At 43.3% G+C, this 24,749-nt stretch overlaps 2 protein-coding genes across 9 annotated transcripts; one reads left to right on the top strand and one right to left on the bottom strand.

Annotated features, from left to right (window-relative positions):
- Positions 1-1,002: 1,002 nt before the first annotated feature.
- On the bottom strand, positions 1,003-11,806 carry LOC147261534 (uncharacterized). Of its 4 annotated transcripts, XM_086203588.1 has the most exons (11): positions 11,178-11,806; positions 9,408-10,562; positions 8,229-8,298; positions 6,821-6,973; positions 4,597-5,528; positions 4,354-4,512; positions 3,606-3,753; positions 3,077-3,296; positions 2,642-2,754; positions 2,360-2,550; positions 1,003-2,016 (listed from the first exon to the last, which is right to left on the bottom strand). In XM_086203588.1, the coding sequence occupies exons 2-11, from the start codon at positions 10,528-10,530 to the stop codon at positions 1,823-1,825; spliced, it is 3,303 nt and encodes a 1,100-aa protein (XP_086059714.1). In that variant the 5' UTR covers positions 10,531-10,562; positions 11,178-11,806; the 3' UTR covers positions 1,003-1,822. The 4 variants fall into 4 exon arrangements, with proteins under 4 accessions (XP_086059714.1, XP_086059712.1, XP_086059711.1 ...); XM_086203586.1 differs by having other exon boundaries at positions 4,354-5,528; positions 11,157-11,806; XM_086203585.1 differs by having other exon boundaries at positions 4,354-5,528.
- rc3h1b (ring finger and CCCH-type domains 1b) lies at positions 11,668-24,749 on the top strand. 5 transcript variants are annotated; one of them, XM_086203584.1, is made up of 20 exons: positions 11,668-12,184; positions 13,412-13,827; positions 15,161-15,281; positions 17,768-18,007; positions 18,127-18,302; positions 18,553-18,753; positions 18,861-18,993; positions 19,173-19,291; positions 19,493-19,605; positions 19,965-20,210; positions 20,873-21,087; positions 21,276-21,685; positions 21,774-21,932; positions 22,090-22,245; positions 22,330-22,552; positions 23,242-23,332; positions 23,462-23,558; positions 23,842-24,063; positions 24,354-24,457; positions 24,559-24,749. In XM_086203584.1, the coding sequence occupies exons 2-20, from the start codon at positions 13,597-13,599 to the stop codon at positions 24,713-24,715; spliced, it is 3,414 nt and encodes a 1,137-aa protein (XP_086059710.1). In that variant the 5' UTR covers positions 11,668-12,184; positions 13,412-13,596; the 3' UTR covers positions 24,716-24,749. The 5 variants fall into 5 exon arrangements, with proteins under 5 accessions (XP_086059710.1, XP_086059709.1, XP_086059708.1 ...); XM_086203583.1 differs by having other exon boundaries at positions 24,351-24,457; XM_086203582.1 differs by having other exon boundaries at positions 23,239-23,332.

Raw genomic sequence — 24,749 nt, 5'->3', positions numbered from 1 at the left:
TAAGCTTTAGACCTATTTATATTTTCAAGAAAGGTTTTTTTTTCTTTTGCTAAGCTCTTTTATCCTGAAATAATAAACTATATCTTTCCTCCCCCCCCCCTCCTCTTTTCTCCTTAGAACATATCCATTTATCCAGATCCATTACCGCGCCTAGATGCGCTGTAGATGGCAGCAGGAGATTGAAATGATGCGGGTCTAATTATGATACAGATGCCTTAATTGAATGGGGGGGGGGGGTTATTAATTGAAATAAATAAATACATAGGCCTATTGCCTGTCATTGTTTGCGTTGGGGGGGGGGGGTGGCCTTGGACGAGCGGCGGTTCCCGGGGGTCTGTGGGGAATCCTGGCTGGAGGAGATAAATGCGTATATCGGCTTCTGGTCGCATCAGATAAATAAACAGCAGCAGCAGCAGCAACGGTGACTCGCTATCAGAGCGCATCCAGAAGAGTTTAAATTGTAGCATGTACACCTTAATAACGGATTTCTTCTTCTTCTTTTTTTTAAACACAGCTTTCCTTTTCCTTTTTTTTGTTTTGTTTTTTTTTGGTGAACTATTCAGGACTATACGCACGTGATTGACTCAACTGCTAACAGGTATCAACGTGGACCAAAGCACCATCAGAGTTATTTAGTCTACATCAAGAAATACAGACTTAGAAAAAGTTGCACTGAAAAAATAAAATTTAAAAAGTAGTTCAGCAGCGGAGCAGCAGTCACGACCACCATCCTACATCCTGCCCCCCCCCCCCCCCCCCACACACACACACACACAATTTTTTTTACCAGCTTCACCTGATAACATGGCGACTGTGTCCAAATATTTGCTTCCAAAACTGGTAAAACTGAAAGAATATCAGCCTGAAAAAAAACTGCAGTGAGTTCAAAGTTTTATGAGCTGCATTTTCAACGCAAGAAAATAAAATGATTTTTGGTTTCTTTTTTGAGCCATTTTGTGATGAGTGTGTATAAATGTAACACCAAGGAATTCTTTTGTTAGAAAACAAAACCTCTTTATTTCTTATTTATAAGCAAACCCATATCAATGTGGAATTGCAGATGATCGAAAAGAAGAAATAATAATTTGCATTATTGCTCAGATATCATTTGAAGGACAGACGCTCTCCTTTTTTTTTTTAAATAAATGACCGTTATGCTGTTGTACAAATAGCCTAGCTCTTGATTTGATGGTCTGCTGGGTAAAGATAACAACTGTGGCACATCAGCTGAAATAATCAAGATTACTGAGGAAAGTTTTTCACAAAATTTGAAAAATATGAAGGGACAATAATCCACCCGCAGCAGTATTCCATTCTCCGTGTTGTGACTGTAGAAAAATATAAATGGTCATTTAACAACCTCAGGAGCATTTCGTTCATTAGTACTACAGTTAACACGCTGGCCTTGTAGCCTCTTTGTTATTGTGTGTGTGTTTCATTTCAGTGAGGGGTTGAAATTAGTCATGGGATGGGAAAACAATACAGCTCTTGGGATAAAGTATTCATAATCATCCAAATCGGACAATAAAAACCCCTCATGCTAGGGGTTTAATTAGTAACCAGTCACACTTCCCTGATCCAGCTCCTAACGAGCATCATCCTCTCTTATTGAATGTCTTTGGTTTTAGATGTAAGTGGTTATTTTCATTCGACATCTTAATCCTGTCGTTGTGGATCTGATGGGAAAGTAACCTTTAGCTCTCTTTGCAGACATTTCATTCTTGTAAAACGTGCCGGACTAAACACTGCTCACATTCATACATGAATATAAAGTCCATCAACAGTTAGAATCTGCTCGCTTGGCTCTGTTCACTGCCTCGCTTCAGCGCTGGCCACGTCGGGCTGGTATTATCCGAAGAGAAGCGATGCTTTCCCTCGTCATGAGCCGTGTCACCTGGTCCAGGCTGAGTCCAGCCACTGCTTCTCCATTCACCTGTAGGATTTCATCACCGATGCCCAGAAGACCCACGTAAGGGCCTTCACCGCTGCCGTCACCTACTTTCTCCACATACACCCCTGCAGGAGGGAGCATAAATGAGCCAGGAGGAAGATGGACATGAAGAAAAGGTTGGATGGTGAAGGCATTGATAGAAGAAGTTGAATTTGGGAAGTGGAGAGAAAAAGTGGAAGCAAAAAAAGGAAATGCACTGACAAAATTGCAATTGTTATCATTCATATAAAATTGTTCCACTCATGATGCAAAATGCTTTAACATATTTAGAAACATGAATATGTAAAATACAATTCATGTATTTTTTTTCTAACTGTACAGGTATATTTATATTTGAACACTAGATCGAAGCAATAAAAGCCCACTGTTGAAAATAGAACAACAACAGCAGGGTATAGTCGATGCTACCTGTGTCAGGTCGACCTTTGCCCCTTGAGATGACAAAACCAAAAGGACCATTCGGGGGTCTGATGAGCTCCAGAAGAAGGGATCCATCAGGGAAAGCCTGAGTGACCCGGCCCACTGGACGCACCATTCTGGAGGCCAGTAATTCTTCGACACTCAGAGCCCGGTGAAGCTCCAGCTGGGGACTATCAGGACTGGGAGAGAGGACATGAATAATTGATAAAGATTAAACAAACATTATTCATTTGGTGCTCGTTCTGTAAATGTCTGATTTCTTTTATTTACCTTGGTGCCAGGCCATATGGTATCTGTACCTCACCCAAAATTGTGGCTCGTTCTGTTCTCCTCTCTAAACTCTGCACTGAAGAGGCTTTACGCAGTTGGGCCAGTGGCAGCACCTAGTGGCAAATTAATGGTACTGTAACAAATGGTGGAACTTCAATGGGAAGATTCAGTATTTTGAGGAACAACACTTAACTCCTTTACAACTAACAGGAGTGTCTTCGATATAGCAGATGAATGGACCAGACCACTGTTTAATTTTTAATATCCTAGTTTAGCACTGAATACTTCGTATTAGTTGATCATCTCTGACTACTACTGAGTGAAGCCAGATGTAATACGTATATGTTTTCTCTCTTTGGCTTATGAGCCAAAAGATTTCCGAATGAACGAACAGGCAAGGTGACGTGGCAGGAAAACATCACCACCGTTGCTCACCGTGTGCAGGGTTTGCAGCGAGGGTGTCCTCTGAATGCGGATGGTGGGCTGTGGTCTGCGTGTGGGACTTGGGGAGGCAGCGCTGGACCGCGGGGCTGTGGGAATACTGAGCTGTTCCATACTACTGGAGCGGCCGCCTTTTACCAGTCGCCCAACACTGTTCAGCCCAATGGAGGAGAAGAAGCGACGCAGGAAAAGCTTTGGACGTCCATCAAGCTTTCTGTAAGGGGGATATAGATTTATTGCACAGTAGTCGAATCTCAAATTATAATGGATGCCTGGCTCCATCACCAGCTGAACTGTATCAACAACATTTAAGACAATACTTTGTGCATCGTTCTACTTTTCATTTCCAGCAGGGGGCAGAATTGTCTTGATATTCAGAAACCATATATGAAAAAAAACAACAACATCCTGAGGATTGTAGCTAAGAGATTTAATCTCTTATCTGCTGAAATGCTCACATGGTTTCAGGCACAGCGTTGGAGGGGCGAGGGATTTATGGTCTAAGCAACGACCACAGTGTTACCTGGACCCATCGGAGTTTTCCTCCCATATGGCCTCAGCTTTCAGATGCTCTGCTCTCAAGAGCTCAGCTCGAAGATCCTCAGCCCGAGATATGGCCAGGCCACGCAGAGCAGGATGGAACTCTGATCCTGGACCAGCGTCTCCACACACTGGCGAGGGAACACGTGCTTTAATGTCACGGATTCATTCTACTCAGCGGAGTGAGATTTATGGTGTACATACCATCAACAGATTTCAGATATAGTACCACAGTAGTCTTGGCAGAAAGAACAATAAATGAAGGCACAGATAGCTACTACATACATTCACTCCATGTCATGTCAGAGGAAAATATTGCACCTTTGCTCCAGCTCATTAATTTGACAGCTAAATACATTTTGTGATAATGGCCTGATAAGTTTAGAAAATATAATGCAGAAATACACATTCCTGAATGGGGGAAGAAGTCCTTAACATGATCTAAATGAACTCAATTTAGCTTCTCCTCACACTGCTCCAGCATGTATCACTGCAACACAAGTATGCCTAATATGTTGAAATGCTCCACAACAGTGCACTTTGATATCTAAGATGATGCCACAAGCATACTTTTATTCAACTTTTGACTAATATCTAGCGTTTTCACACAATTTTCTTTATGTAAAAAAATCTGAATGATATAGCATTTTGTTAAAAAAAACAAAACTACACTTCTAAACAACACACTCTTCTCTTACATAATGCTCTTCCCATCTGGAGTGACCACTCACCCGTTCCATCTGGAGAGGCATCCCAGACTTCAGCAGCTGGCAGGTCTGTGGCGAGGCGTGCTGGGGAGTACCTCAGAGTGGAGGGCCTGATACAGGGCACTGGGCTGCTCGATGCGGCAATTCCTTGTGTTGCAGACACCGGGGACTCCCTTCTTGCCTCTAGGGAGTCCGAGAGGGCTGAATGCTGAGACCCACCATCACCTCCTTGATTTGAGGTTATCTGGAACTGCACTGTGGACTGACCTGCAGCAGAACGATTCCTTGAGCTTGACTTCAGAGCAGACTTTATCGGCAGAGATGGGGCAGGCGTTTCCTTTAGTCCACCAGATGCCTCCAGCAAACGTGGCTCCAGAGTGATGGGGCTGTCAGGGGCGAAGGAGACAGCTCTGCTGACCCTATTTCTGGGATTTGAGTTGCGCCTCTGTGCCCATGATGGGCCATAAGGACCATGACCAGACTCTAGTCGACTTTCTCCTTTCCTGCTCCTTCTCCTAAGTTTCCCAAAGCCAGAGGATTTCCATCCTGTGCTAGTCTCTTTATTTTCTCCCAACACATAAGCTCCTGCAAAAGTGACAGTGAGAGGAGCCTTAGGACGAGTGCTCACTTCTGGTTTGTTTGGAGGTACCCAGCACGGAACGGTCTTCCCCCGGGATTCCTCTGGGTTGGCCATCAGCTGTAGCTCAGGAGTCTGTAGATCTGACAGGGATGTGATCGACTGAGGTTCCCTGACTACAGACCCACATGCTTCACATTTCTTCACCAGCACTATTATCTCTCTAATCACTGTTGTGGTTTCACCACTGACACTCACACCGTCTTGCTTCTGTGAAGGAGGCATGGAGACACTTCTGTGGCTTCTACTCCTCTCTGAACCACTACTGCTAGAATCAGTATTACTGTCCTTATTCTTTGACTTGGGAATCCCAGGTCTGCCACGCTGCCTCATCCTGTCTAAGTACCGAGACTCGGCTTCTTTCTCTGATTCATCCTCGAAGCGTACTCGCGTGGGTGAGCAGCCATACCGTCTGGATCGACCAGGCTGATCACCAGGGGAAGTGTCTCTTTGGTCGGGGACAAGGAGGGGACCGGACACAGTTTGAGTTGTAAGCTCTTCTTTAGCCTGAATAAATTTCTGCACTGGAACTGGACTGTGTGACTCAACTTGCTGCTTCTTACTGCAAGAAAAAAAATCATATTTGAACAATCAAAGAACAACTGAACAAGAACGAGTCACTTTATTAGACATCAGAAACTTTCCTGTGTGCCAGTAAAAGACATTCAAGCATAAAAGTCTTACACTTTTTGTAGAGTTATGTTGCATTATTCTGTGTGGAATAAACCAAAGAATAATACATTTGTAAAGACACAAAGTAAACAGTCATAGTGATGGGACACCGACTGGTTTTGGCGAGCCCGTTCATTTGGCTCAGCTCAACATTAAGCAGTGGCTCTTTGGGCTCTTTATAGTACTTTTTAAATCAATTTATAACCTATCAGTTTCTATTACCATCCATCCATGGTAATTTATATCACCATCCAAACATTTTTTGCCATTGTAATTCATCTTTTTTACAGTCCTCCCTACGTTAATCTGTCATTTAAACTTGTCTCCACTTGTGCATTGGGTCCTGGTCCCCCACTTGCTACCTAATATTATGTCCTCTGTTATCAAATGTGATTGGTTGCGCACACACACACACACACACACACACACACACACACACACACACACACACACACACACACATACACACACACACACACACACACACACACCACAACAGAAACATATGCAGTCAGTGTATGTGTGTGTTGGTGAGCAGTGTAGCAAAAAGATCATCCCATTATTCTGTCTTGAAATGATTGAATAATATCAACTTCCATTTTAATATGTCTCACAACAGGTATGCTGTGTAGTCCAACAAGTGGAATCGAAATTAAGTGAATGCCTTTGGTGAAATTTCAGGGTCAAATCAGGATGATGTAGCTACTATTACATAAACAGAAACAAGATTTGTCACTGTATTGTCATCATGTCCCTCAGGGTTGTGTGCTGAGCCCACTGCTGTTGACACTGCTTACCCACAACTTATGACACCACGATGCTACATCACAAGAACTATCTCTCTCCATCTATACCTTATTTAAAACACATCCCCTCTTTGTCTTTTTCATCAGGTTTATTTGTATTTGTGTAGTGTTATCTATGTTCTTAGCAGAGCGCTTGTGCATTCACTAAAAATGCAATTGCAAGTTGAATGTGCAGCTTTCTGTGCACCATATGGTGATGACACAAACCAGACTGTCTTTGCAACATTGCCTTTGCTGAAACACGCCAAGAGCAATATGATTACATAAAGAAGAGAGACTACAATTGATTCATACCAACGCACATGAATGAGCAACTGCTTACACACAAGTGAGGCAATGTCTAACTTGTGAAGATGTCATCACGTAAGCAACTTACACCGTGGATCTCTGATCCGAGTGGGAGCGTCTGGGAGGGCGATCGGCTCTGACGTGATTGGAGCGAGCCTTGAGTCGCGCTCGCTCCAGGAGACGCTTGGCTTGTTCATGCCTGGGGCTCAGAGGGAGCTCATCGCTGATTACAAGAAGTGACCTGAGAAAAAAAGAGGTAAATTAGGACAAAGCTGGTAATGACAGGTATGAATAATGAGATTTGTAATTAATTGGGGAAGTTGAAAATTTGATGAGGTTTATTTGAATGACACATCCGATGTTCCACTCCCAACTGATTGTCTTCATGAAAAGTGAATCAACTGCATCTTCCTAAGCTGTCTTATGTAATATCATAGATAGACTGGGGCGTGGTGCTGGCGGTGAGCAGCAGAGACACGTCATCTACCCGTCCATCCTTATGCCTGGCAGCAGTTAAGCTGCTCTGCATTGTGCTTCATCGTCTGTACTTGTCTTTATCCCCTGGCCCAGCGATAAAGATAGCGTGATATACTGTTCTACCCATGTGGATTATCCTTGTCATGGGCTGAGTGTGACTCATTTTCTCCCTGTGTCAACAGGAGAACATATTCTTTCACTAGATTACAGGTTGTCATGTCAAAGTTTTATCCGAACATTAAAAATCCGGCTATAATTAGCAGTCTATGTGGACGCCTCTGTTCCAGTTCACAGCAATGATGACTTTAACTGTCTCAAATATAAAAATATTACCCTCATTGCTAAAATCCTATGCCAAATCTTATCGCCAAGAATTTTTCACGTTTTGCTAATTTGCATAAAACATCCACATTATTGTTTTCCTCCTAACCTCAGGTATTTCCTGTTGTCTCAAAAAGTACCGATATATATTTATACTCATCCTCACACTGAGAGCAAGACTTAATCACCTTTTCAATTAATTAAAAGCAATAACTTGATCCATATTGCTGAATAACTTTTTCAACTTTTTCAGTGTTAATTTTATTGCTTTTTGTTGTTGTTTTTTGTTTGATTGGTGGGGCCATGTATGTCTTTGACAGTAGCGATAGATAACAGGAAATGAAAAACTACTGGGAGATGGGACATGACATGCAACAAGGGGCCGCTGCCACATTCAACATGTAACATCACTATTATGTGATGCATGTATTTAGGTTACCGGTGGCTGGCAACAGCTTATACTATTTAATATTTTAAATAATGCATGTATCATTTCTTTGAAAAAAAGAAAAAAAAAAGAGATTTTCCTTGTTTGACAATGGTTATGTTTCTTTCACAGCTTCTTGGCTCTCAAACTGCTTGAGTCCAGGAAACAACATTGACACAAGCAGAATTTATGAGTAGAGGATATAAATAGTGCGCAGGGGTTATATATCACCACGCCTGCCAAGCACAAAAAGAAGCATTGCATTACTCACCTCAAATAGGGTTCAAGTTCCTGTAGAATGGCTGAGTCTGAGTTGTCCAAAACCTCATGAGCACCTGCTGCTGGTAGAAAACACAGGAAGAGGTTTCAGCAGCGTAACACAAAGTTTCAGTCTTTGTTTTGCAGTAGGTCTGGTGTTTTGAATTCCTTACTTCTCGTTCACTGGTGGCCCGCAAAAAAGAGCCATCAGCTGCAGTGTGACCTGCCGTGGCATGCGGGTGTTATTAGTGCAAAATAAAGGTTTTCCAAAAAAAAAAATTAATCGTACCATTTGAGTCAAAGGCAGGCTCATATGTTATCCTGGCTGATCGTTAATGTCAATCAAAAAAACAAAGGTTATGCAATCACTGAGAGACAGATTTCACAGAGAGGATAAAAAAAGAAATCACTTAATCATCATGGATTCACTCCTCTCTCTGGTATTGATACATTCAAATATACTCGGGAAACACATACACTCGATAACATACCAACTTAAGATCAAAATCCATCAACTGTCGCCCTGCATTCCTACAGAGGCATCCAGACAGGGATACAAAAGCAGGGACACTTCCCCCATGGCTCTGACTGCTAATAATAGCAACGTGCTCATCCACATCTGCACATCTGACATCTGTTCAACATTGGGAATCCGCCAGGTTATATACTGTACTTTTCTATACAACATCACAGGCAGAAAATCAAAGGCTTGATTGACTAACCACTGCAGAAAAAGCAGTCCGTTTTAATAAAACGCAAAAAAAAAGTTTCCTGTTTGAGAAATATGCACTGACAAAAGCATTCATCTGAATTGTTTGTATTTGATGCTGTGCCATCAGCATAAGTGGCCTACTTATGCTGATGAACACAAGTGCTTAATTTAATTTTAATGATGACCTGATGTTGGAATTATATCAGTAATGGCACCAGTTTTGGCATATCGGTTCACTCTTATTCATCCTAAAAGATGATCCTTCTCTGTGTAATTCTCTCTCTATGCCACCAGTTAATCTGTATGTAAATTTGTTTCCTGTGACATCAGAGACTTCAACCTGTCTGATGTGTAATAAAATCCATTCATTCAAATAAAAAGCACATCGGCGTAGAGGAGGGGATGTCATCCATGACTCCCGCTCTAATATCTCATATTCATACACATTGTTGTTGTTTAAACATGACATCCAACACCAACCTTCACAATCCTCTCTGCATGTTGCATCTCGGCACTGACTGCTGCTCTCTCCTCCGCTTTGCTCTCTCACCTCTCTGCAGTTTTGTTGTCTTTCTCTTAACTTTGCATACGCTCTTTGCTTCACCCTCAGTTTCTCATCAGCTGAGAACACCCCAACTTGTGAAGAAGTGCCATCCGAGCTGCACTGGCCTTTCATTGGGCCAGCCACATCTGTCTCCTTCTGGTCAAACCTCTCCAAGTGCTCCGCGCTGTCTGAGTTCTTGTAGTTTGAGGTTAATTCAGTGTCATCCACTACAATTCCCACGGTGCTCCTGGTGCCCTCTTCAGCCGTTTTGGACTTCCCCTCCAGCTCTACCAACACCTCGGTCTGACTATAGTCCTTGGAAGGTAATGCTGAGGATCCGACCCCGTTTAGAAGCAAAGTCTCTGGCCGAGCCACTCTCCAAAAGCCCTTTGGAGGAGCCCAGTGTCTGGTTGTTGTGGAGGATGTGGAGAAAGATGTTGTAGAGGGGGTGCAGGAGAGTATAGGTAGGGGGGGGAGAGGGGGAAGGGGTGATGGGTCATCTTTACTGCTGCTTGAGTTGTCAGACAGAAGGCTCTCCAGGCTGGTACCAGCTGCAAGCTCACACGGCTGGTCTGTCTGATCCTCATTTCTCTCTGAACTCTCATCTTCACTGGTAGCCTGGTTCACCTGCTCCCCTTGAGGTGGAGGGTTGTGAATCTCCAACTTGACTTGCACCTCCACCTCTTCCTCCTCATCACTGCTGTTTAAATTTCTCGCAGCAGCAGCACCTGATCGCCGGGAGGACGCAGGCACGCACACCTGACTCCTTCCTTGAGGCCTCTGTCTGAGAGGAGCTTCAGATGAAATCTGCCCAGACGGACTGTTGACAATCACCTCTGCGTCCAACCTATCTCTCCCTCTCGTTCTTCTCTGTGTTAGAGTTTTCACCTTGGTCTGTAGCGCGTGCACCGCTGAGCTCTGCGGAGAAGGAAGCGAGGTGGCCGGGAACACGGGCTCAGGGACAGGGCCGGTTATCAGACTCCAGTTAATGGGAAGTCCAGAGGGTGAAGGGGAGCTGGACTGTGATTTGATAGTATCTTCCGCCTTCTCTTCCTCCATTGGCTGGTCAAACACATCAAGTCAGTCAGATCCTATATAGATAAAACAAAGTATTACTAATTGTCCACACACACACTCGTCTATCTTCAGTTCGGCACCTCTTTCACCGGATACTTTCCATCTGATCTGCCTAGTGAAGAGATATGTAATGTGGATTCAGTCACGTTGCTTTATCCACTGATTACTTTGCAGTGCACAGGATAATCCTTTAGAATGAGAATAAGCAACTGCTGCCAGCAATTGAGCTCTTTTAAAACAAGCTATATATATATTGTGTGTGTGTGTGTGTGTGTGTGTTTTAGGACAAGTAAAAAAGAATAATAACAATCCAAGAAAACTTTCACCTTAAATCACTTAATCAACAAAACAGCTGAGAGAAAAAAAGGAACTTTCATTATTGAGCATAATTGAGAGATTAAAACAATTTGAATGTTATGTTAATCTACAGCATATAGATCATTGCATATAGTTTAACGCTACTATCTGCAATTCACATTAATTGATATGCTAACACACGCAGACACACACACACACACACACGATTATATCAAATTGGTACAAACTGTGCCTTTAAAATGAAATTTAATCGATTCTAGGACGTTAAAGTAAACATAAAAGGTTCTCACAATCGCTCCAATTTAAGTTACCGTTCATATAAAACCAGCAAACCGCGCGAGCGTTGCAGCGCTCATCCTCTGGGTCGACCGTCAACACGATCAAGAAGATGGAGCAACTTTCCCCGGTGGATTAAAAAAAAAAAAGACTCCCAGATTTCCCAGATTTCCCAGGTCCTGATGTTGTGCTTCTCTCACTGTCCACGCAGCTCCGGGTCTAGGCAGCGAGAGCGGTCTCTCAATCGTGATTGGTCCGGTAATCCCTTCAGAAATCAGTGGGATTAGACAAAAAATGGAATACAAAAATGCCTGCTTTAATTTCGTCCTTGCCTCGTGTACCCGCTGCAGAGTGAAGCTCTGTTGCGTAAGTACAGATCATACACTCATAATAATATGCCAATGGAGAAAAAAAATACAAAAAAAAAACACCCTGAAAGGACTTGGTATGTTTAACGCTTAATCAGTTGCGTCATTTTTTGCGAACTGGGGTGATATTTCCATGGTTAATCTAGTCTGTAAGAAAATGCCCATATTTTTAAGAACACGACTAATTTAGCGTCTGTGGTTGGATCGTATTTGTCAGTATAACTGATCCCTCTCTCCCTGTCTCTCTATCTCTATCTATTTCACTCATATGCACAAACACACACACATGAACACACATGAACACACACATGCACTCGTGCAGTCAGCCTAATTGGGACAATGTTGTGGTTGCCAGTTGTCACAATCCCCAGATGTGCTCAGCCTTTGGCAAAAGCTGCTGTTTTGTGTTGTGGTTGTATATGCGATCCAGTGTCAATAGAGGGCGCCCATGACACACACACACACACACACACACACACACACACAAGTTGAAACAGACACAAGCGCACGCACACACACATACACTATGTCCAGCTAGCTGGAACCGGCTAGCTAGTAGAGTTGACACCCTCCCGAAACCTCGGCAGCGGCTAAGCTGCACAGTCGACATGGCAAGGAAATATCGCAACATTTTCTTAAAGAAAGATGGAAATCTTCCAAATCAATTGGAATGAGTAAGTAGCAGTGCCAATAGTGGCTTATTCCTTCTAACAGAATCCAACAGTTGAAGTTGCATATTTGGTTTTAAGCACATTAATGACGCATAGCAATGGCTCGTTGTTTCTACCCGAAAGGTAGTTAGCTAACAAGCTAAACGGTACTATAGGGAGGAGTGAGGTTTGTTCGCTAGCTTGTTAGCCTTCTGTGCTAACGAAAAGAATATTTGTGTTAGCTTCTTATCGACCAAAACACCACCCTATTGTTATTCGAGATATATGAATGGCTTTGCTGTGGAGTCTAAAAGTATAGCCTATGAGAATATATACATTTTAAGCAAGTTGTGTTCTGTGGGAGTTTAGGATACGAACGTTACATAATCTCAAATGGCTTCACTTTTCAGTATCACTGTGGTTGTTTTAGCTATCGTTTGCTTGACTGTTAAATAATGTTAAGATGGTGGCATTCTCGGAAGCACAATTAATTGATACAAAGCGCTACCGTACGGATAACGATCGCGACGAACTAAATATGTGGAGTAATGTTAAATGTTGTTTGATCAAACGTCGTTTATTCGCAGACAATCTTAGCAAAATAGCCACCCTTAGCCTAGCTTGGTAAAATGAGCTAACGCTGCCTACTATCAGCTAGCTACCGTATCGCCCCATATCAGCGAAACTGTTATCGGCTTTTGAACCCAAATAAAGACGACGGTTGCCACGAAGGCTGGCAAGGTATACCTAAATTAAAAATTGCGTTTTTTTCTTAGTGTAACTGAAACTCTCATAGGAAACGTTAGCTTCATAATAAGTTCGGCATAGCGCATAGAGACAGCTAGCCTCTTTAGGACCCTTTGTCCATAGTCACAGTGGTAACCAGCTTGTCTAAGTAGGCCACACAGCAGTTGTTTTGATCCCTCCTGCTCGGTTGTTTCCTCTCTATCTTGCACTTATGTGCTTTGTCACCTCTGATTTTCACGTAATGTTTGAATAACATTTAACCGTAAGTTACGAGACATCACGATAAATAGACCTCGAATAAGCAGAAATGTTTCAACAATAAAGCCCTTCATTGACATCATCTCCTAATGCGTTTACTGGTGCGAGCCTCGCTTGAATAGAATACGTGTATTGGTAATGTGCATGTATATCGATAATATTTAATACATTAAGCAATTTATAATAATGTTTGGACTTGTCTTGTAATGATAGTGCAATTCTAACCCTTCTCTTTCTCTTCCACAGTATTCATCACGCGATGTGATCCAAAATCCACAATGTGTGAGGACATTTAAGAACGATTGAGTTCGGAAGAAAAAAAAATTGATTCCAGTGGAATCTTCCATATATTATTATTATATTATTATATTTTTTTTTCTGTGTAGTAGCTTCTATACATTTATACACACTCGTCCCATTAACATATAACCATGCCAGTTCAAGCACCACAATGGACAGAGTTCCTGCTGTGCCCGATCTGCACACAGACATTTGAGGAGACTGTTCGCCGGCCCATCAGTTTGGGCTGTGGACATACTGTCTGTAAGATGTGCCTGAACAAGTTGCACCGAAAGGCCTGTCCCTTTGACCAGACAGCCATCAGCACAGACATTGAGCAGCTACCTGTCAACACAGCCCTGCTGCAATTGGTGGGAGGCCAGGTAAGGCTTTTGATATAAATCCCACTGGACAGTATTTATATGTGGTTCCATTGTAGTTAACAGCATCCAACCTAGAATAATAGCTCATAACTTTGCTGTGTCCGAGTAGTGTAACACGAACAGTAGTCAGCCACCTGTCCTACCTTGATGGTTTGTTTTCCCCAATTATCATTGTCTGTGGATTATCGTGTTATGTGTGGGGTTATTTGATTGTGCACAGAGCTTGGCGATTCCTTTACGAGTCACACTCCTGTGATTGAGCAACCTCTATTGGTGTATTGGGTGCTGGCACAATCGGCGGAGTTGTAATTTTCTGATATGATGTTTGACAAACAGGGCAAGGCAGTGCTAATGCAGTTTTGACTTTGTTGGCCAAGATTTTTAGATATGCGCACTGCAAATATTAATACCTTCCTTGTCTCCATGGTGAAATTTGTATTATATAGTCTGACTCTAACACCCTGTCTCTGACCTGAGAGCCTTGCATATCTGCTCACTCATGTTCGTACAGTACAATGTCCAACCAAATTAATTTCCCCTGATAAAAATGTACAATACTTTATTTTGCTGTTCCCAAAAATATCCTTATTTAAGTAATACAAGTTCCCATGCGATTAAAAGAAACGCTGCAGATCAACGTGTCCCAACTGACTGCCCATGGTATAGATTAATGTGTGGAAATGGGAACATTGAATACTTCTCCACAAAGGCTCGGTCCTCCATATAAATTGTGTTTTTCAGCCTTGTCAAATGGTATTAATGCAGTTTGATAATGACATACAGTGAGTTTAAGCATTCATGATAATGTAGTGGTTCTCCAAATGTCAGTTTTGCGTTGTCACAGGGTAGTGTGAAATCCTGGGAAAACTGGTAAGAGGAACCATTAGTTGTATGTTTCGGGCAGAAGATACATGATTTACGTCACTGATCAGTACTACAAGGGTGATCAGTAATATTTGCTGATTTTTACATGGCAAACAGAGAACAAGGGATTTGCCACTGGCTCAGGTTGGAGTTTCTTGAAATAGTAAAAATTGTGTTTAACATACCCAACTGAGAAAATAGTTAGGCTCGTTACATTTTTTGCAGGATGAATACACTTTTTAAAATGTAATGTTAAATTTGCTGTCATACTCTCGCCCGAGGGTATAGTTTAGATAAGTATTATTGCAGTTATTCAAAGTTTAGAGGGCACTTCAGCACATATTCTGCCGCTAAAATATTCCTGTGTATTATTCAAGTGCTTCTTGACCTACATTATTGTAAAAACATTATTGTACCGGATGGTTTTGTGACTCTCAATAATTCTTTCTCTTCATGTGCCCTCTTGCAGGTTCCTAAGGCTCAGCCAGTTGCCTTGATAACAAGTCCAGAGGACTCGCAACATTATGAGGAGGCAAGGCAGTGTGTGGAGGAGCTGGCCCTTTACCTCAAACCCCTCAGCAACACCAGAGGTACCAAGACACAAGCACTTTCTTTTTGCCTTTATCATCCATTTATCTCATTATGATCAGCCTTTTCTGCTCACTGGCTTCACATTCATGTTTAAGGTTGTTCACAGCATGGCTTAAGTAATTTGGGTGGGTGAATGCAGATGATTTGAATTTGTGGCACTAAGTCGCAGATGTTAATAGCAGAAGCAGGAAGCAAACTACTGCTTTCACCTGGGTTTTGTGTTGACATGAATGCTGATCAAAGTCGGAGCCAATGAACACCCTTGTCTGCTACAGAGTCATCTGACCCAGGACTGAATGCTGATTAAACCCTTTCCCATTATGGACAAAAGTCCGATGTTGGTGGGTTTTTTGGGCAGTGGGAAAAAGAGGGCTTTAGAGTGAGAGGGTCAGCTGGGGTCAGGTCACTTTGTGAGGGAGCAGGAGTGGTGCAGTCAGGATTTAAAAAAAACAAAAACAGTTGATGCCAGTAATGAAACTTCCGTGCAGTGTATCAGACTTTAGCCACGTGCTTAGTTCCTTTGGGTAAAGATTCACTGATGCATGTCATTCTGACGGGTTTAATGTGTAAGACACAACTACATACACAGCCTGTGTAAAGTGATATAGGGTTAGTCGGCTGGCCTTGCTGGAGATGAATTGGAAAGCAGATGTAGTCACATTTAGATGAAGATGTACAAGTGCCCTGTGACAAGCATTTGTTTTTCCAGTTGTGAGGAAGCTCAGTTGTTGGAGAAAAAAGAACTGGATCAATGTTATAACTGCTGCTGGATTGCGCAGATGATTTTGTTTCTAGATATACTGGATTTATTAAATACTGGATAGCAATTAAAACAATCGTCAAAATGTTTCATCCTCTGTAAGATGTGTTGTTGAATTTCTGAATCTTACACTAATATTTAGTAGGGCTGGCCCAAATGCCTTGGGGCCTTAAGGCTTCATCCATTGCCATAGCAATCAATGCCCAAATCAGTATTTAATGGTGTCTGATAGTTTTCGGTTTTTGTACCCTGATTGGGGTACATCAATCATTCCAATTAAGGCAGTAGTAATGGTGCAACATTATGCATATTACTCATGATGCAAAGCATGAATTATCACCAGTTATTCTTAAACGGATCTGAAGCTTCATAGTTTTGTGAGTCACAGCTTTCATATGTAGTCACCAGCAGTGCGCGAAACCTGCTGTTGGCACGGGACTGCTCCACAATCAGGCATTCAAGAACACAACACAGGCAAGATGTTCAGAAAGTCAAAGCATCTGGAATAACTTCCAAATTTGCATCGATGACCCAAAGAAAAAGTTGAATTCCAGATCTGCCAAAAAAAGCTGGCATATCAAAGTCCACTATGAGAATGGCTAGTCAAATTGTAAAAAAAAAATAAAAATAATAATGAATAAAAAGTTGTTTTACAATAAAAGACGAGTGGACTCGTATATGTTTATTCTTCCTCCGCGCAGTACTTAGCCCTTGTGCCTGATACGCTCTGAGATCGTGGCAGTTGTCAAAAGTTGCAACTTGAAGAGAGATTTTTGAATGCACTTTAAGACTTATGTGGCCCCCTGCTGGACAGTATGTTTAAGGTTAATGTGGAAAAAAAAGACAAGAAATACTGTTGAAAAATTATTGAAATGTTGCCTACTTCATTTGATCATAAAGTTCATTGTTGACCAAAGAGACACTGATACAACTAGCTTTAAGTCAACTTACATTGGCTAAATATGCCACTGAATCATAATGCGCACCTTGACTGCAGGCTAACATTTAGGCGTAGGCCAATCAGTGAACTCAAGGGTCATAAAAAAAATTGCGATAGGCCTCCGGACCCAAGCTTGAAGACATTTTTTTTTTTAAACTGGACCCATTCGAATTTTAATTGGATACCGCCAGTGTAGGATGTGTGTGGCATAGGGGCAGAACTGCGGCATATTTGAACGCGCAGAGTTGTCGCATAATGGCTGTGCCACAGCACCCGGAGCTGATCGCCATCATTCTAGTCAATGCTGCCGCTTCCACCAGAAGCACCACTTAATGGGAAATAACTGGGGAATGGATTTAGCCAGACAGGAAGTCCCCATACCTATGGCAAAGTGATTCCAGTCAGTTCCCCCTTAATATCCCCCCATGCCCCTTAATTGCTGTCCCACGGGGATAAATGGAAAGAAAACAGCCAGAAAATTAACCAAGATAAATCGAACAAATCAGCAGAGTCCAAGCAAGTTAATAAAGCAAAGGTGGCAGCCCTGCTAATGTTTGTTTAGTTTGTGCGATCCACATTCCATTTAATGTTGATTTTGGTGAAACTTCAATTCTTTGCGCGTAATTAACACCTAAGATTTGAAGACCAAAAATGATATTCGGGACAGTCCTAATAATATTAAGTTATCTTACGTTGATATGTGGGTATGTAATGTGTACAACAGTACAGGGTTTATGATTCTGTAAATATTCACTGATCACCAATTGTCTCCTATCCCTTACCAGGTGTGGGTCTGAGCAGCACAGCTCAAAGCATGCTGAGTCGACCCATGCAGAGGAAACTGGTAACTCTGGTCCACTGCCAGCTGGTGGAGGAGGAGGGCCGTGTGAGAGCCATGAGAGCTGCCCGCTCTCTGGGCGAGCGAACTGTTACAGAACTCATCTTGCAGCACCAGAATCCACAGCAGCTGTCCTCTAATCTGTGGGCTGCCGTCAGGGCTCGAGGATGCCAGTTTCTTGGCCCAGGTAGATAGGTCACTATTACCCACAAAAAAGTCCATTCTACTACTTTACACTCTGCAATTTACTTTTCATCAAACAATTTTCACACATAATTACTCTGTTTTTTTTTTTTTATTCTGAAGCAATGCAGGAGGAAGCTCTGAAATTGGTCCTCCTTGCTCTCGAGGATGGCTCTGCTTTGTCCAGGAAGGTGCTGGTCCTCTTTGTAGTCCAGAGGCTGGAGCCTCGCTTCCCACAGGCTTCTAAGACTAGCATAGGCCATGTGGTGCAGCTACTCTACAGGGCCTCCTGCTTCAAGGTAGATTTCTGGTTGAGAATTAGATGAAATGACTCTTATCTTTCAGAAATACCCTTTCACATTCAAAATTTTTTGATTAAGTATGAAATAGCTTCCATAGTTGGAATATTAAATCGCCTGACAGCCACTTAAGTTAATTAATAAGTTGACAGACACCATAAAAAATGCAGTACGAGTTTTCTGTGGAAGAAAGTCTGTGGAATAGGAAAACAATCTAACATGCTGTCCTCCTCCTTCTGTGGCTACCTAGGTGACCAAACGTGATGAAGATTCATCCCTGATGCAGCTGAAAGAAGAGTTCCGTACTTATGAGGCTCTGCGGCGTGAGCATGACTCTCAGATTGTTCAGATTGCCATGGAGGGTGGCCTGCGCATTGCACCTGATCAGTGGTCCTCTCTGTTATATGGAGATCAGTCTCACAAGTCACATATGCAGTCAATTATAGATAAGGTGTGTGAGCGAAACCATGGGTGTTTTGCATGTATCCTGTGTAATATATTCTTCGGACCATCACACTAACAGAGCATTAACTCCTATTGTTTTTATTTTTGCCATAGCTGCAGACCCCAGCATCCTTTGCTCAGAGTGTCCAGGAACTAACTATAGCGCTGCAGAGGACTGGAGATCCTGCTAACCTCAACAGGCTGCGACCTCACCTGGAACTACTGGCCAACATCGATCCCAGTCCAGGTAAGAAACCAGCTAAATAGGGGAATAAGTCAAATTGTGGGACGCTGTTGGATGTCTCCTGTATTTTGTTAAACAAGACAATGTTGATTTAGTGGGAGCTTGACAGTGTGCACACCTCAGGCATTTATCACAATGGAATATTTGTTTTGGTAATTTCACTCTTCCATTTGTTTCCTCAGATGCCCCCCCTCCTACATGGGAGCAGCTAGAGAAGGGTTTAGTGGCAGTGAAGACGGTGGTGCACGGCCTGGTAGACTTCATCCAGAACCACAGCAAGAAAGGAGCTGACCCTCAACAGGTCAGTCTGTCCATTTCACCAAAGAAAGAATCAGACATTTCCTTAATGATTTTATTAACTACACTTCATTCACTGGGACAAATGACGCAACCACATCCACCATCAAAACAGTTAGAGGTGTCTTGTTATGCTCGGCAGCTTTCATTAGCGTGTTTTTGGCAGCAGTTTTCCCAGTGTCAATAACTGGTGGTGTGTCTTCAGCCTCCTCAGCACAGCAAGTACAAGACCTACATGTGTCGTGACATGAAGCAGAAGGGAGGCTGTCCTCGTGGAGCCAGCTGCACCTTCGCTCACTCTCAGGAAGAACTGGAGAAGTGAGCATGCCAATATATTGATACTGAAGTTGAAATGATTTATTAAAAACTACATTTATTTCTTTATAGATTTGAAATTATTATATTTAATTGATTTTTTCAGAAACAACATAAAGGGGGGTATGATTTTTTTAAAATCTAGAATTCATATAGTGCTCCAACATGAAAATTGATCAGTTTAAGGGACTCTTGATCCTGACCATCGTCACCAGTTACTAAAAATTATGTCAAGCCAAGATTTATACAACAAAGGGATTCTCAAATCAAAATGTTATAAAATACTTCTTCTAAAAAAATAGTGCTTTAAAAGGTGCAAATTTAGCTTCTGTGTGAAGATATTGATGTTTTATGTGTGCCAGGTATCGGAAAATGAACAAACGTCTCGCAGCTCGCCTCCCTGGCTCAGGGGGGCTCATGCCAGATGAGGGTCTTCCCCTTGATGTAGCAGTGACCAGGAAGCCCTCTCCCCTCACCAATGGGAGTGGCGCACCCACCTTGCCCCAGCTCATTGCTCGTGGAACAGACACAGTTCCATATGAACTGTTGCGCAAGCCCATCAAGATGGAAGGAGGGAGTCCCAGTGCCCCAGGATCGCCACCTGATCCGTGAGTGTAGAATTCCTTCCGCTAAACAACCGTGTGCTCAGGAGTGTGAAGATGAGTTTTCGGATCACAGCTGGTTGCACTGGTATAAATGGAAGTTCCCTGCAAATATTTACTTGAACATTGCTGGACTGATTCCCCCCCCCATGCTTTTTGTATGCACAACTGCGGTCATGTAATCAAGCCTTTCAAAATTTGAAACGACTATGTCACACAAATTCATTTGTGTTGATGAAAGGATGTCACAAATTTTGATCTTAACTTAAAATTTACCAAGTGCAAACATTCGACAGTATGAAGACGTGAAGCAATTCCTCTTCTTTTTTTCTTTCCTCCAAATTTACAGCTCAGTTATTCTGTCTTTCTAATTACTAATTGACAAGAATTTTCTATTTTTTTTGATAGAAAAATCAGGTAACTGGTTGGAGGGTTTTGTTGTTGTTTTTTTGTACAAAATCAAATTCATCTGAAAAGGAAACTGCGGTATATTTCAGAAACCGAGGAGGCTTTGTACTAAAATGTGAGCAAATGCACCTATCAGATAGATGCTTCTCACCTTTATCTGAGACATGAAGATTCTGTCATTGATTTTGCTCTAGTTATGGCCTTCATACAGTATCTCAACAGTTGTCTTTCATCCTACTTACTTACTTGAATTGTTGCAGCCTGGACCCTGTGCCCAAACCTGGCATGCCTCTGCCACCTCATGCCATGGCCCATCCCAGAATGCCAGCAGACCACCTCTCTGGTGTGAAGCAAATGCCTGTGGTAGCCAGAGGTTCACCAGTTTACCCTCAGCCACAGCTTTCTGAGATGTTCTACTCTGAGACTCGCCCACCACCCTCTGCTTCTCAGTACGAGCCCTCACAATATCCACCAGGTAAGGTTGAAGTAAACGGAATAATGCCGCTGCCTGGATTCTATATGTTATGGAAAGTGGGGAGAGGGGATGGAATAATGTGAGGCCAAACAGGGTTGGTACTTTTGGGTAGCTGACAATTTGGTGTCATTGTTAACTTTAAAAAAATGCACTGATTAGAGTTATTAACAATTGTTTTTATTTCTCAGGGTACCCATACCAACAGTCACCACAATATGTATCTCGGGATTACATGCGTAACCCTCCACCTCCCAGTGAGTCAGGACCCCCCTACCATGACCCCTACCCTGGTTACGGCCCTCCAGAGCGTTCCTACCAGGCCCCCCACTCTGGTCCACCCTTCTCCTACCCTCACCCACCACATTATGACAGAGGCCGCCATGGGACCTACTCTGGCCCACCGCCTCCCCCACAGCCTTACCCAACTCAGAGGGACGGTCTTGTCAGAATGAGTCCTGCACCCCTGGATGTCCCTCCACCGTCAGCAGGACAGGCTAACTCACTCTATCACCCTGAGCCCAGCGCCCGGGACAGATACCCACCAGATGGATACTACCCTCCAGGTGGCCAACCTCAACCCATGAGGGCCTATGTCAGAGTGAGTCTCTTCAGATTGTTTTATCTGTGCAACCTCTTTGTCATTGTAGTTACCAATCAACAACATTATCTCTGTCAATGTGTCTTAGGGGCCATCATATAGTGGTTCCCAGCCCAGCCTGGACTATTTGCATCGACGCCGCCAGGAGTTGTTATCACAGTTGGAGGAAAGGAAAGTCATCTCCCCACCCCCTTTTGCTGCCTCCCCCACACTTCCCCATCCCTTCTCCAGCGACTATCCTCCTGAGGTCAGCACTGAATTCAATATATCTCTAAAACTCGTTCAAATCTTACGCAGGCATTAAACTTTAAAGATTCTACTCATCAACTATTGCAAGACTCTGCCACATTAAGAGGTGTTGTGGTGTTCATGGCATATTTTCTCAATGTGGTCTGTGTCTGCAGTACGGCGAAGAGAGCTCCAAAAACCTCGGGAAATGCAGAGAGCCCGACTATGCTGGGCAATACTCTCCCTGGTCATGTGAAACCATTGGCTCCTACATTGGCTCCAAGGATGCCAAACCCAAAGATGTTATGGTTCCTGGTACCATGGAGATGATGGTGAGTTTATGTGAATAACTCTGTGGTCACGGGTACAGTTTTCACTTTCCATATCATAACCTGCTCTATCCCTCGGTCTGTTAGAATGTGGAGGCAAAGGTTCTGAGGGAACCTTCACTGGAGGCCCCTCGAAGGGGTGCAGAAGTCAAGGACGATGACCCCATTATCCCCTTTGGTCCTCAGCCCACCGTATCACGCTTTGGTGCCATCTCTCGCACCTCAAAGACGGGCTATCAGACAACTGGCCCAGTGCAGGCCATGGTATCTACTCCTCAGAACCCAAACTCTAAACACATGGCCATGCCAGGTGAGACATCACGCGAGTAGTTATAGTAACAGGAATGCGGTGTGAATGCAAATAGGGAAAGGAGCTCTTGAGCGTTTGTTGTTCTTGGAGAACCTCCACAAGGGGGTACTTCGTCTCAAGAAGTTCACACAACTGTCAGGTGGGAAAATGCTCCATAAGCATCCTGCCCTCTGTCAGTTTCAACTGTCCTCACTTAACTGTCAAGCCATGAAATGGCCTGTTTCTGCGGCTTAGAGAGATGTAGATGAAAGCAGCTGGCATTTTTCAAATAACAAGAGGGTAGGGCTGTGTTTTCCTAGGTTAGTGTCGAATTATTATTTGAGTATTTCAGATGGACATGAACACATTCCACCTATTGCTCAATAACCCATCTTGGGCTTCCTATTACTAACATTGTCTTATGACCTGATAAGTGAAAAGCTAAAGTCAGCCAGTGAATTGGTTCAAAAACAGATGTTGAGTAAAAGTGCATGCACTTACGTTTGCATTTTGACCATGTTATTTTGGATTATTTCAAAAATCGTAACCTATTTTTATAGCTGAACTGTATTGTACTAACTTTGTCCCCAATATTCAGCCCTCCTCTTAAACTGTACTTTGCAATTATTTTACTAGTAGTTACTGTAGTTGTTAACTTCCATTCTTTCTCTTTTGCATTTCTGACTCCTCTGCCTCCTTGTGCACAGCAGAGTACACATACGGAAGTCATGCAGGATGGGGTGGTGCTTCATACCCTGCCCACCAGACTGCCGCCTCCTCTCAGGGACACTTCAGTGAGCGGTGAGCCCCCCCCCCCCCCCCCCCCCCCCCAATAATGTTCCCTGTCCCAGTGTTCCCTGTCCTTTAATAACAGCATGACAAACCAGTCACTTATTTCAAAATCCTTGTCTCTGCCTTTCCCTGCCACAGCCCACCCATTGCGGCCTCGGACAGAGAACAGTTGAAGATCGAGCTGCAGCAGGTCAACCAGCAGATCAACCAACAGACCCAGATGCATAGTATGGAGGTACGACAGCCTGGGTTTTCGAATAAACAGAAGGACCTGAAAGGGTATTAAGGGTTTAGAAACCGATCCAATGAATGTATGATTCCTGAATTCTACAGCAGGTTACTTAATATTATTGTTTTCATATCCATTTTATGGTAAAGAATGGAAGCAAGTCACAGTCAGAGTACTCGCGGTACCGTGGACACTATTCTGCGCTGTGGTGTTTTTTCCTGTATATTGCCAGGAATTTCCAAATTCATTACTCATCCTCTCATATTCACTTCCTGTTTCTCCATTGCAGGCTGCCAGTAACTCTTTACTGATGCAGAGGGAGGCCGGCGCACTAGCAGGCCAGCCGGCGCAGCCTGGCCAGAGCCAAGCGGCCGCAGCCCAGCAGCAGCAGCAACAGCCGAAGTGGCCAGCAGGGGGAGCAAGTGCTACCACTGTCTCCAGTGAGCAGTTGAGCCTGGAGCTCCACCAGGTGGAGAGAGAGATTGGGAAAAGGACCCGAGAGATGGCTATGGTGAGGAGAGGTGATGTTGTAGCTGGTTCTCCAGAGCCAAAGAATAAAATATACACTCATCTAATTCTGGACTCAGTAAATACACCTCAATGACAGAATGTGAAAAGGGTCTATAGAGGTTTGTGCTCTTGAATTTTAAGTACTTATTACAAGTACTAGATTTGTTGGTATTTCACATTCATTGTCACTGTGGAGCCCCAGAAAGGTTAGAAACAAGCTTTTGTTAGAAACACATTGTGGGAACTTGAGGTCATCAAAGCAGATATGGATTTGTTCCATCTCCCAAGCAGGAAAACCAAGTAGCCCACGATGTTCAGCAGTACAAGATGAAACCTGCGGAGAATGGCCAACAAGAGCACAAGACTCAGCTTGAGGAAATCTCCCTGGCCCTCGGGTGAGTATAAACATACTTCCAAGATCTACGTAGTCCCATTTAACCAGACCTCTTCCCAGTGTTCCCTGTACTGACTCGGGTTCCCTCTGTCATTACACCAGCGAGGTGTCAAACGGCTCCAGCAGTCTTCAGGAAAGTGCAGTGGGAGGGTCCATGCTGTCGCTGGCCAATAAGACGTCGGCGTTGAGCCTGTGTTCTGACCCAGTTGCCTCTGGTTCAGAGATGCAGAAGAATGGCGTCATCCATTCCTGCTCTTAGGCAGTACACACACACACACACACACACACACACA

This window comes from Aulostomus chinensis, chromosome 5, assembly GCF_037954235.1.
Source record: "Aulostomus chinensis isolate RoL2024-O1b breed Wild chromosome 5, RoL_Achi_v1.0, whole genome shotgun sequence".
NCBI classification, from domain to species: Eukaryota; Metazoa; Chordata; class Actinopteri; order Syngnathiformes; family Aulostomidae; genus Aulostomus; species Aulostomus chinensis.
This window is presented reverse-complemented; position numbering and strand designations above follow the sequence as displayed.